General features: G+C 41.1%; 1 protein-coding gene across 1 annotated transcript in view; it reads right to left on the minus strand.

Moving 5' to 3' along the window:
- Positions 1-2,702: 2,702 nt before the first annotated feature.
- The window catches only part of DAGLB (diacylglycerol lipase beta), a gene marked incomplete at its 5' end in the record, with an annotated part of 12,348 nt that continues 1,256 nt past the window's right edge, over positions 2,703-13,794 (minus strand). The window contains 14 exon segments of the mRNA XM_010166565.1: positions 2,703-2,877; positions 4,276-4,529; positions 5,507-5,579; positions 5,678-5,746; positions 6,222-6,275; positions 6,277-6,341; positions 6,437-6,517; positions 6,916-6,993; positions 7,449-7,532; positions 7,890-8,016; positions 9,004-9,131; positions 10,111-10,236; positions 11,320-11,581; positions 12,853-13,027. Coding sequence (XP_010164867.1) covers positions 2,703-2,877; positions 4,276-4,529; positions 5,507-5,579; positions 5,678-5,746; positions 6,222-6,275; positions 6,277-6,341; positions 6,437-6,517; positions 6,916-6,993; positions 7,449-7,532; positions 7,890-8,016; positions 9,004-9,131; positions 10,111-10,236; positions 11,320-11,581; positions 12,853-13,027 — 1,751 coding nt within the window.

A 13,794-nucleotide genomic window follows, 5' to 3' on the forward strand; every position in this document is an offset into this window, starting at 1 on the left:
TTCTTCTTGAAGATTCCTCTACTTTCTGGTAGGAAATTCAAAACACTTTCTAGTTTTTCACAGTCAGTAACTGTACGGTGTAATTAGCAAAGCACTGCACTCTCATGTGTTTTACTGTTCGGTGTTTTCTCACCCCCTGTCAGGGCGTAGTGTTGTGTATCAAACCTAAATCTGACAATGACTGACACCCTCGAGTCACAGTGTAAAATGCTTTATCGTGGGTAAGGGCTTGGTTGCAATCTAGTTCTTGCTGCTGTGATTTAAAAATAAATAACTATTCTTACTGAAGTGTATCTAGTCCTTCTGCCAGCAGTGTATTGTGATGGAGAGAGGAAGCACTGGGGTGCATCAGAGGACAGGGCCAGACAGTATTTTGAGGCTGTAGAGATGAGTTACACTACACTGCCAGGGCAGCTGAAACTGAGCTGACTTTTGGTGCAGGTTAAAATCAGTGCCCATGTTCCCAGAGGTGCAGTAGTGGAAGAGAGGTTGGTGTTCACAGGTGAATTCCTTTGAATTTCAAGTAGGGCATTCCTTGAGGTACAATTCTGAACCAGTCATTCCCACAACTGTTGTGTAGTAAATGCTTTTTTTTGTAGAATCTCTTCTTCCTGAGCAATATAACTTGTATTTTAAAACCTTTCTGATAATAGAAACTTTTTTTTTCTTTTTTTTAGAGTACAATGTAGAAGCATATCCTGCTTACTTTCCTCTTATTTCTGACCCAGTAAGTTATGCTTTCTGAGGAGCTTTTAGTCTATTAACTAGGTGTAAAAATCATGTGAAGCAGCTTTACACATTTTAGTAATTTTTATATTTTAAACCTCTATAAACTATGGACCTTCTGAACTATCATAACTTGCCAGATCTCACCACCACTGTAACATGACTAATGCAGACAAGTGTTCTTTATGTCACTACATATATGTGTGCAGCATCGATGGAGTAATGGTAACTTGGGTCTGTGAGGTTCTGTAAATTAGTGCTAATGTTCTGTACATCCTAAACTGGCAGGAACACGATGTTGAACTAGACCTTTTCAACCACTAAAGCAAAATTTAAAAAGTTGCAAAATTGTGAAGTTTTTACATTGATCTTTTGCTAATGCAATTAGCAGTATGTTTTGCATGTATGACTTAATAAATCCTTGAATCACATGTGTGGTGATGTTTGAGTTTCTGAGCAAGTGTTCTTGACTGCCAGCAGCAGCGTGATGGACTTGTCCCCTGGGGGCTGTGTGCGCTCACCACAGGCTCTTTCCATGGTGCCCTGATCCTAAGAACCAGCATTAAATACAGGACTTGGCAATGTTTCTGCAGAGGCCTCCTGTTATCATTTGAGTTGTTACTGGTTCCTGCTCCTGCTTACACATTGTTTTAAAGCTACTACCAACCAAAGGGGGGGGATAATTCCCTGTTCTGCTCTACTGCGTGCAAACAAGAGCGCTTACGTATTTTCCTCTAAAACTGTTACCTTAACAGTTTGTAAAATAATGGCTCTGGTACAGTACAGTTCGTGCTTAAATGCCTCAGATTTCAGCCTTTTAACCTTGCAGCTGTACAACATGCGTGGCAGCTCCCCTCGCTCCTGGGCAGCAGCACACAGGCACTACCCTGTACTCTTCCCCAGGAGGTGGTGGGTGAAATCAGCCCCCTGGCTCCTTGCTGAGCCTGTCTCGTGCAGTGGCGCCTTCCCCAGCTGCACACACCCAGCTCTTGAACAGTTACAAACTAGTAACTGTCATCTCACACCCAGCCCTACCTCAGCATCATAAGACAGGTTTTTAGAGTGCATTTTATTTTGTCTCCAGCTTGAATATCACAGCAAGAACATCCAGGCATCTCAACCACATCATATTATTTTTTTACTTATTTCTGTTAATTTTTTTTTAAATAAGAAATGCTGCTGAGCCTTAAAAAGAAAAAAAAGTTAAAATAGTTGCACACTAGAAACAAGGAATCACACTTAAAAAAAATCAGTACAATGGGTTATGCTTTTTTTTTTTTTTGGCAGGATTAGATCAGTGCTCTCAGTAGTCGGAGCTAATGCCTAAGATGGTAGGGCAAGAACAATTTCCTTGTTAAGTTATTACAGTATTAGTTTAGTTTAAAATCAATAAAAGTGGTCATATGGATGAACAAATACAAAAGACAGATTAAAGAATATTGCACGTGTATATCTAAGCAGCATTTAACCACATCACTCCCCTGCCCCACCAGGATCCTACCACAGTCTGTAAGAAAAATAGTGCAATCAATCAGAACCACCTGGTGTAAGAGCAGGGGGGGGCTCTGCCTGCACCCACCCACCTGCCACTGACCTGGTCACTCCTCAGCCTCCAGCTGCCGAGCAGGCGCAGCCCTCGCGCGCCCCGGGATCGCTCTCAGCCCTGCTGTGGTCAAGTCCTCAGCTCCTCGGCTCCCCAGTGCCAGCGTGCGGGGGCTCAGCTAGACCGTGTCACACCGCTCCGTTTGTAAAAGCTCAACCTTCAGCATCAATGCAGAATCTGTGCTTTAACCAGCATAATGTCACTTGAGGTCGCTGCAGAGGCAAGGGCATTAAGACCCTTGTTTATTTTATGCAATGTGAGAAAAGTACCGAAATCCACTTAGGTATGAAAGTGGAATGTGTCCCAAATACTTGAAACCTGAAATAAAAACCCCCTGCACCTCTCCACGCTGTGGTTATACGACGTTGGTGCTTCATTCTTGTGTTTGACAAGAAATGCACGATCCACGTTCCTGAGACAAACTATTCAGAGCTTTGAGCACAACATCTGGCATGTGGTCTGTTACCATCTTGGGACTTATTAAAATGCTGCTGAAGACTGTTTCATGTGACCATCTTGCCGTATATTTAATATCTGACGAGCACAACCTAAAAAACAAAAACCAAACATCACAAATACAACAGCTCAGACTGTCAGAATTGGTGCTCAATGCCAAGCCTGGAACAGACAACTTGGAGACCTTGCTGAGGGAGGAACTGGAACCTTCCTCCGGCAGGAAGATTGGCTCCCACAGAGCTGCAGTTCTGACCTGGAAACGCCGACATTCGACGTCCCTGAAGGTAGAACTGTGCCAAATCAGACTGCCCCTTAACAGTGAAAGAAGTTAACAAATAGTCCTGCTCAAAAACTATGGAACTCTGATCACGTCAGATTGAGGGAGTAAGTCACCGTGGTACCAGTAGGAGATGAGACACCAGCTGGAATGCTGCACAGATGTGGTATTTAGGATTTTATTGTACAGAACGGTACGTGATGGGGGCTCTTGTGTGCTAGTCTAATTAGGGAAAAAACATGATTAACTGCTGTGCTATGAAGTAAATGAAGGAAAAGAAATTAGCTCAGTTAAGTAGAATAGCAGTCATTGAGAAAACCTGCCAGGTATCTAACTTGTAAAATCAATATTAAAATTGTTAAAGATATGAAGCTTAAATAAAATACTAATCGACTGAATACGAGGGGAAAAAAGTGGATTTTTTTTCTCCAGCCCTTTTCTTCCCTCTTCTGTTAGTTACAGGTTTTTTTTTCTTCTGCAAGATGGACTTGTGCAAGTTACAGATGCTCTGAAACAAGGGAGGGTACCAAGTACTGTCTTACCTGTGGCCTGTTTTGTCTTAGAAAACCAACATCAACAAAACACAAACAAACCAACCAACCAACCCACCCATCTAAACACAACCCTGCCCCAACAAAGCCACAGTCCTCAGCCTTCCAGCAGTTTCAGCTTTTCTGTTGTCTTTGTCTCACTTTCCTGCATCCACAAAAAATCAGCAAGAGACAGTAAACTGGCGGCTGCTCGGGCACACTGGCCAGGCTGGCACTACGGGCAGTATTTTGCCTCTTTCTCGTCACCAATATTCACAGGACTACTCAATAACGAGGTATTTTGTTATCACTTCACCACTACCTGCACATAAGACTGCAAGATCTGCAGTCCCAGGTAAGAACTGCAGCGTGCCACAGCTCAGCCTCACAGTCTTACTGTTTAAAATCGTCCCTTGAGCACGTGCAATACGTGGGCAGAGTAAGGCACACAGGCTTTGTGAAGCAAATGGTTTCCAGGGCTTTATGTGAAACAGCACGAAGCAGCGAGGCACAGAATGAAAACTGAAAAGCTGGCTAATGAGCAGTAACCAAAGGTGGGTATTGGAGATGCAGATGAGAAGCAGAGCTGGAAATAGAGCTGGAAAACAGGTACTTGGAAAGTGAGAAGCAGCTTTAAGTAGATTTTAGGAAAACAAGAAAGTGGTATTTGTTATCCTACTTACCTCTGAGAGCTGGATTCTTCTACAATATGGATAATCTTTCCAGGAAGATAAAGATGAGGATACCGAGGCGGTGAATTTAAGTGCGATTCTTCCTCAAGGGCATTGTATGAAGGTGACCGATGAACCATTAAACTCTCCTCAGCCAGAAGTGGCTGCGTGAGGGCACCTTCGTCTCTACCATCCAGCTCAGTCGGGAAGTTATCTGGATCTCCTCCAAATACTTCGTACCAACACCCACGCAGCAGAATCTGGTACTGAATCCAGAAAGAAAAACAGGCAAATTGAGGTTTGGCATCTCTTCAAGTCACTTATTCTATTGTGTGCTTGCACGCACATCATCTGAAACTACAATTAGAAGATTAAAAATGCACATGCTCCCCAAGCTGCTTGTTTGATAAAAATCTCCTTACCCATTTTTCACCCCAGTAATACATATTTCACCGATTTCTAACCCAAGCTGCTAGTAACACTACAGAAGACATTCCAGCCTTTACCAGTTGAATTTTCCTGTGTGGATTGTGCTCCTCAGATTTACGTTTTCTTGCACCTGTAACTTCTAACTGTCTATTATCTTACTCTGTATTTACAACATCACCCAGGCCCTCTACGTAACTCCTGATCCTGGGACTACACGGAAATCTTGTGAGTACAGCAGATTTAACTTCAAATGTTCAGAAATGGCAGTTCTGAATCTTTAAGCCACTCCTCTCTACCTCCAGTACCATCTTGCCTGACACTACACTGCTCCAACACTTTCAAAGCCACGTTTCTAACTAACAGTAAAAAGGGGAGGTAAGCAATTAACACCATAACAGAGAAATATTTACTTTCCAAATGAATTCTGAATGTAAAATTTAAATAAAATCACTAATTTGTTTACTTACTGATAGTAAATTGTTATTAAAGTAAGTAATCTTACTGTGTGGGGGTTTGTTTTGTTTTTAATAGTTTCCTTTACCAGCAAGACTAGCAAACAGATTATTTCAGGTCTTGGATGTTGTGCACAGATATCTTTCAGGTCTTGTTGAACCTTAATTTCCAGCAAGACATCTTTATAGGGCAAGAGACTAACACAAGTGTCGCTGAATTAAAAACAAATACTTGTTCCACAGCACAACTGTAACTCTGATCATTAAGATCAGAATACACACGGCAATTGTTGCTTCAGTAAAGCTGGGGCTTAACCCAGCTAACAATTCCACCGACTTAACCAGGAACTGCGCGTAGTTACCTTGGGTCTGTTGCAGTTTGCCACAATTCTCACTATCCTTCTCTTCAGATCCTCCATGTTGGGCATACTTAACCTGTTTAAACACACACGGAACAAAGTCAAGAAAAGGCCCCTATTTTCTGCAATCTAACACATCCCTGAAAGAGCAATTTAAGAATATTTGCATCTCACCTTGCAACAAGGTCCTTTCCAACAATGACTGAAACAATGAAGTGCTTAGTGTAATCTGCAAGTGATTTGCTTAAGGGAAAAAAAAAGATGTCCTTTAGATACACTGAAGAGACAGGCACACTCGAGTCTTCTAACGATCATTATCATTCAATAAAAATACAAATCAGTGCAACAGCAGCAGCATTTGCAGTCAGTTCTCCCACAGGCTTTCAGACCTACTTGCTACAGATGATGAGTAACTTCACTGCTGATTCTAACAGTATGTGTAGACAACAGGCCAAGCTACACTAGTCAGGTGAGCATTTTATTTCCAAAACATTGAAACTCTAATTATAATTATACTATCTGACAGAATTAACTATATTTCATTCTGTAATACTCCCCCAAGAGGCTGACTGTAACATGAGATGGACTGTAACTAGTGGAGAATGTACAAACTCTTAACACAATCAAGGCCAGAGTTATTATCTAAAATATTTGTCAACTACCTTGAAGATTTTTTCATCTTCGACACAGAACAAAATAACAGAAATCTCCTATTTACCTTAAGAGTCCTCCGGGAGGAGAAAAGGCGTAACATCTTAATGTTGGGAAAGAACATGACTGCCAAGATAGAAGCTGTTCCACCACCCAAACTGTGACCAACTATCACAAGTTTATATTCCTACAGACAGGAAGAGAAAACTGAAATCCTGACAGACACAGAAAATGCTTTATGTAATCTTTCTGGCAAACCAAGTTATTTGGAAGGAAACTTACTGGAGCAATTGTGAAAGCCTGGTTTAAAATTCCATCATTGATTAGCTTTCGATAGATGTAATTTGCAGCTTGAGTTATTCCCTACAAGACAGTATTTAAAGTTAGAAGACGAGGGTGTATCTCCTCTGAAGTGTGATACATGTATACATCAAACACAGCACCATCCCAGAACAACTCTTTTTGCAAAGCTGGTCTTCTCTTTTAACACGCTCCTGACAGAGGTCTTGTTATGACCAAGTGGTCTTGTACATAAAGGTTAAAAAATTTCTGGAATATTTAATAAGGACAAAGTCTCACAAGAGGATTACAAATTCCACCTTGCAGCTCCACAGGCAGCATTTGATGCAACAACCAAGTCACTGAAATAATTTGCACAATCCATCTCCCAAGGACAATACCCTTCTGAGCTAACGGACCTCAGATGTTTATAGTTTTCTTACTGCTGAGATGATTTATGAACAGCTACACGCTGCACGCACCTTATGCACAAAGCCATTCTCTATAACATCCTCCAGTGTCAAGTCTTCACAATCTGCTGACAGATCAGTGAGAATGTCCTGTAAACGAGACAGCTTCTGTCAGACCTCTCTGCAGGGCTCCACGCCTCATGAGTTGAACTCTTCTACTCAACATTGTCGCGGGGACATCAACAAGCTGACTTCCAAGTGTGCAAGCAACAAAACACAAACCACCACACCAAAGCAAATAAATGTACAGAGCAATCACAGTTCTGATGTCAGCAACTACTTCCAAGCTGCACACACAGACATTGCGAATGCACCTCCATGCTCAGTGCAAAGGAATTACCGCTGCCCACCCTCACACTCACTTCCAGTGGCACAGGGAACAAACACCACCCATCCGAGGACAAGAGGGCTTACAATTTAAACCTGAGAGACTCATACCTGTGAGTGAGTTACTTTTACATGCACTAGTGTAACACAATTTCCTCTACATACCCGGAGTTCACCCATTTCTATAAAGCTAATTATTTATACCAGATGGATGATACCTCAAAAGACAAGGTTCCTCTCACTGCAACCACAATAGCTTCTTTTTTGTGATCCAAAGCAACAAAAAATGGAATCTCATAGATCTGGAGGGGGAAAATGTAATCAGTAAAGACATCAACTTTTCATAAGAGTAAGCATTTGTTCTCACCTTCTGAAAGATCTCTTATTGAGCTCTCTATTGGATTATGGAAAAGAAGTTAAATTATTTCCTTATCAAGTTATTATAAGTGCCTTTTTTCAATACTGAGGTCTGTGTCAATGGTTTTGTGGCTATTCCTTTAGAAAAAAAAAAATCAGAGCAGAATGTTTCAGGGCCTGTTTTAATTTTGCTTTGCATCTCACACTTTATAACTGCTGAAGGCAAACTAGAAACTTCACCCCTTGCTTTCACTGAATTAATCACTCAGTTTTTTCGCCGAATGCCTGTCCAGATTGTTTACCTTGTTATGAAAACTGATATGAATGAAGTCTCTGTACTGCAGTCCTGTTATTTTTAGGATGGATCCAAAGTGAAAGTTATGACGATCACTGCCAGTTATATCAGAATCTGTTGGTCTATTTCCGCAACTAACAAACACAGAAGAGAAAAACTTTCATGTTCCAATTTTTTATGTTTCCTTTCAAGGAATCAAACTTAGTTACATTTGCAGAAGGAATTCTGCCAGGAACCAAAGGCTTTTTCTTTTTTCCCCTCTCAATAGTACCAGGAGTCTGATACAAGATGTTACCTCACAAAACCACAAGCCTGGTTCTGCCTGAGCAGCATGCCGTACATTTTCAGTGTAAGGACTGGCAGATGCACCATCACCACAGGACTATCAGCAGAGCAAACAATGCAGTAAGAAGAGAATTCTTAAGACTACGGGCCAATGACAGAAAATATAAATAAGCAAAAAGGAAATTCAAAACAAATTTTGTACAGCAGGCTTATCTCATGTTTTATCCACTGCATTATGTGATAATTTTTTTCTAAGTTGTTTATATTTTAGTGGGTTGTATTTATATTTCATGTTACTAATTAAGAAAATAATGGTTACAGTCACAAATGTCAGTGGTCACTTAAATACACAGTAATCCCACGCAGCATTATGCATACTTCAATACTGACTGTAAACAGTTTTTTGAGTAAAGGGGGCAAAGGGAATAAAATGGAGGCTGGAGGGACAGGTAACTTTTGCTAATTCCTTTACAAATACACTTTTATGTCTAAACATACATATGTGCCCAAAAGGCATCTCTAAAAAGCCACATTTCAAAACAGGTTTGGTTTTATTCCAATCATTCCTTTGTCATTTTGCTAAATTAATTTTATTTATCTCAATCACAAAGTTTTCTTAAGAAAAAAAACCCTAATCTGTTTCTGAGGGTGGAAAGACTTTGGAATTTTGTTTCTACTGAATCTGTGAAAGATAACTCTACCAGTCAAGCTCATGTACTCCCAAGAGTGGTACCATCTAATGCAACAAAAATACTGCCACTGAAACGATTTTATTTCTGCTAACACTAGTTAAATAACAGGAAGTTACGTGTTTTTAAGCTCTTGATCAAACCTACCAGTCACCATTGAGCTTACAGAGCGCAGTAAATGGGTTGGTGTATATGTAGTAGGGCCAGCCATAAGCAGCTGCAGCAAACAGCATATAGTGAGCAGCATTCTCCAGTTCAATATCCAAATCATCTGTCTGAACGGACACGGGGAAAGAAAAGGAAAGAGAGAGAGGAAGAAAGGTGTGTTAGGCAGCCCCAGAATACAAACTGAACACTGACCAGTGAAAATCAAGGCGTGATGAAATACACACTCTCCAAAAGGAAAACCTCAAGGTCTAAAAAAACTAAAAGTAGCCACTCATATTCCAGGAAAAAGCCTGTGTTTATTTACACAGCTGAAGAACCTTGGAAAGCTCTCATTAAATCAGTTTCTTTCAATACTTATACACTGATAAGCTCCATACTGAAAATAACATTCACTCCATATGTTACTTAAGGACATCAAAGTCCTTAAGTAGCAGATCTCTCTAGTAAGGATTTTTAAAGTATGACCCCATCATACTGCCTGGATTCAAAAGGAAGTTGATAGAAATGCATTGGTTGAAGTGGAATTAGATACTTGTATGAAACACAGACCAAAATAAGGTAAAATAATTTACAAAGGCATTTTACTATAGAAGACTAGCAGAAGTTGATTAGCAAAGTGTAACCCATCTGCAAGCATTTCAAATGTGCTATTTTTGCTTCTTACCTTGTCTGGATATTTGCAGCAGACATAATTTAAATGGACCACAATACTAAAACACTAGCTTCTCAGTTCTGTGCAAATAGTACTAAATGTTAATTTTCTCTCTGTTCCCTTTCTCTCTCAGCATTTCAATAATGATCCAGCGCCCTAAATGGTTCCTTGTTGCACTGAATTCCCCACTCGTATATAAGTTCTACTTATGCAAAAGCAGACAAATGTTTTGACTGCAAAATCATCTGTTTGCAGTCAAATGTTTTCACTGCATTTATTAATAATTAAATTGTTGTGAATTTTTATAGTAGTGTTTAACTTTATTAAAAAAACCCAAAACAAAAAACCCTCTTACACAAAGAACTGCATTTCAGTTTGATCTGGCACCATCTCCTAGAGTCACTGCACCAGAGGCTGCAACAACCCTATCTTACCACGAGAGATGATGGAGAATGACACAGGACTTCTTCAGGGTCTTTTGGGCAATTTTCCATTTTATCTTGCTCTTGATGGAGCAGAGTCAAACCAGCTGCTATGTCACTTGGCACCAGATCAGTGTCCTGTACAAAGAAATGAAAGAGCACTTAAAACCATCCCACACCTCAACATGGCAAAACTATCCCCCATGAGAAAACGCACACAGAATTGTACTTGTCCAGTTCATATAAATCCATTTCACTCAGAGACAATGTGCGTTGGAGAAACAGGTCACAGCAACATCTAACCTCCCTCCCCTTCTGTACACACATTGAAAGTTTCCTTCAATAAGACTGATTACAATTCTGCACATGAATTTCACTTAACAAAATACCCGCTCAGCCATACAGCAAATAATGATCCAGACGTTATTGATCACTGTTCTGCACCACGATGTGAAAAGTCCTCCATACTGAGAACAACTAAGAAGGATTTCACACAGGAGAAGGCTGAAGGATTTTTATTCAGCTATCTGGGGCAGCCGTCTCTCCACATGACTTCCACCCTTTACCCTATAAACCACCAAGCAGGCTGGAGCTATAAATCAGCGTGCCCGAGAACCGCTTAATAAACAAGAACTACTAGTCTTGAAATCATGAACAGATTCCAAGGTTAACACTGAACTATGACTGCCCAAGTGGCAGGTGACATAAATTTGAGCTAAATCCAATGCTCTGAAGACTCTGATTTGGCAGATGCTCTGCACTGCCAAAAAGCAACTTCCTGCATGTGCACTCTCTAGTCTGGTACGTGCTCAGAAACGGCTCCGAAGGGGCAAGTCGCCTTAACATACTGTGGGGCTCTTTTTTTCAACAGTCAGAAAGCAGTGGGCATGACTCCTTCCTCATCATCAGGAGGAAAAATGCCTGAATCTTCACATACCAAGGAAAAGAAACTAACCCTTGTTTTCCTGGCTAGACACTCACCTAAGGAGAAAAGATTCTGTTTTCCCACAGCCCTTCATGCTTGTGAAGGGAGAGAAAAGCTTTGTTAAAGGAGGGAAAACTCAGTGTTGTGTATCTTGTATGAGAATCACCTCTAATTTTGAAACTGGCATATTCAAAACCTGACAGCAGGGACTTCTGGCTGAACAAAAGCACAAGTGTTGTGACATCTGCAGACTCAAAGAGTTATTAAAACAGACCATAAGAAGCTGTCCATCTTACTGAAAAGAAGTTGCGGAAAAGCTCTGCGATACTTGTAAAAGCCACTCGATGGTCATCATCTTGCACAATGCAACAACACAGCAACCTGATTCTTGTTTCCCAGACTCTGGTGGCAGTGTTCTTCACATTATACAGCAACTGCCCTGACTGGCTGCTTTCCAGGTTGCGATTTACACTATCCGTGAGGTAAAACGTCTTTTTCCCCCCAAGCGGATCAAAGACGACTACAACTCCAACGATGGTAAAGATGATGATAACCCAGCTGTAAAACAGAAGCGGGACAAAGCGACCGTGAAACCAGATACTGCTGACAAGCATGCAAGAAAACTCAACTACAGATCTTGACAGACAGAAAGCAAAATGTCCTGGTTTTGCTAGGATAGAGTTAGTTTTTAGTAATTAGAAGAGTAGTATTTTACTTTCAGTGTTTCAGTTCAGACTTATCATGAGAAGAATGTTGATAAAATACCAATGTTTTTAGTTACTGCAGCTCAAGGCCACACTGTTTGTTTCACAGCTGCACCAGGACTGGGAGGGGGAAGCACAGTGAGGAGCAAAACCCCAAACTGGCATCTGGTTGTGCCAATGAAATATTCCAGATCATATCACGTCATGCCAGTATATTAACCAGGGTTGACCGGAAGACGGTACGCATTCTCTCGGGGATCGCTCGGGATCATTCTTCCGGGGTTTCGGTTCGGGACCGTCTCGGCTGCGGGATCGTTAGCTGGCACAGGCCGGGCATTGGTCAGCGGGCGGTGAGCACTGTGTATCACTCATTTGTATAGTCTGTTATCACTGTTGTTATCATTATCATTTTCTTTTAATTAGTAAATAGTTTTTATCTCAACCCGTGAGTCCTTGCCCTTCTTTCCAAATTCTCTCCCCTGCTCCCTGGGTGAGGGGGGGGAGGGTGATAGAGCAGGCTGTGTTTGGCTGCAAGCTGCAAGCAAAAGGGTGAATCCACCCAAACCACCACACAAAGCAAGGTATGAAATACTGTATGAACACCATCTGTTTCTGTCTTAAGGGTGCATCTTTCGTTATTGGGCTTTCAATCCATTAAACACAAGAACAAGGTTGTCAGCTCATTTCACATTGGGCACCGAACTCAAAATCACAGCCCTTTGGAAACAGCAACCCAGGGCTGAGAAGGCTCCGTTTTTCACTACCAGTTAAATCCTCTAGTTGCTGCCCTCTTCACATTTACCCAGTTTTCTACATTCTCATCTATCCCTCTTACCCATTCTGATCCTTACCTCCTGTCCTTCACTCGAGCATGTGCTCTCTCAAGGCAAGTAGCTCAGGCTTGTTAAGGGAAGGATACCAACTCACTCTATCTGTCTAGATTTAAAAACTATTCTCCTTTCACAACAAAAACTCTTCTATGAGAAACCACAATAATTTGTAGAGAAATATCAAAGTCTCCAACTGCTAGAAAAGCCTTCAATAAACACGTAGAAGCACTACATAAGCAGTGTTTTTCCATTTCACGTACACTATCAAGCTCAGGTCTGGGGGAGGCACCTTTACCTTGCAATAACTGTGCCAGTGAGGCCATTTATCACAGTCTTCTCACAGCGCACGCTGCTGTCCGACACCCACACAGCTCCTACAACAGCCCAGATGAATTCAGGCAAATAGAGAAGGAGGCGAGTATAAAGCAGCTTGGGAAGGGATTTCCTTGGGCCCGGATTAGAAATTGTTCCTGAAATTGCAGGGAGAATTTAAAACAAGAACTGTTTATGAATGCATCTTAAGTACATAAAATCCTACCCGGATATATGAACTTTCTGAGCTTTATAGTTTCAATTAAGTTTCTTACTTTCTGTAAAGTATTTTCAAACTAATGGAAAGCTACCACTGAAGCTGAGAAACTAAAATCAACAAGGGGTTTATAGCTGTGATTCTTAGAACCTACTCCACTAATACCCAAACCCACTCTCTAGGCAGAGACAGCTCTGCCATGAACTTGAGGCAGCAGTGCCGTGCCCAGCATAAGACAAAGCTGCGTACTGGAGCACTGGTTCACCTACAGTTCTTTACAACCTTTGGTGCCTGCTTTTTTTACTATTATATTTAGCTTTTAGTTGGCTGAATATTTAATTTTTAGATGCTACTTTGCTACAATGAAGCTCTATTTACCGAGTCACTAATAAATTCATTCACATTTTCATTCAGGAGAACACAAGTAGGACCATTACCAGGACAAACACTTCTTAGACTATTTTCTGTATCGTTATCTTACTAACAACCTCTTCCTTTTAGCACTCTTAGGCAATAAAAAAGGGAGTTATTTTTGGCCAGCTCAGCTACTTAAATCAGTTTGTTGATTGCAGGGTAATGAGGTGGTAGGGTGTGCATGCTCATGTGTGGGCAGGACAATTTGTAAAGGCTTAGAACACTGCAGAACAACTGCAGCTGGAAACCGTAAAGCTGTTTCACATCCAGTGACAAAGCTGTTTAAAAAGCCCT

The sequence above is a fragment of the Antrostomus carolinensis genome, unplaced genomic scaffold (genome assembly GCF_000700745.2).
Source record: "Antrostomus carolinensis isolate BGI_N321 unplaced genomic scaffold, ASM70074v2 scaffold42904, whole genome shotgun sequence".
NCBI lineage: Eukaryota > Metazoa > Chordata > Aves > Caprimulgiformes > Caprimulgidae > Antrostomus > Antrostomus carolinensis.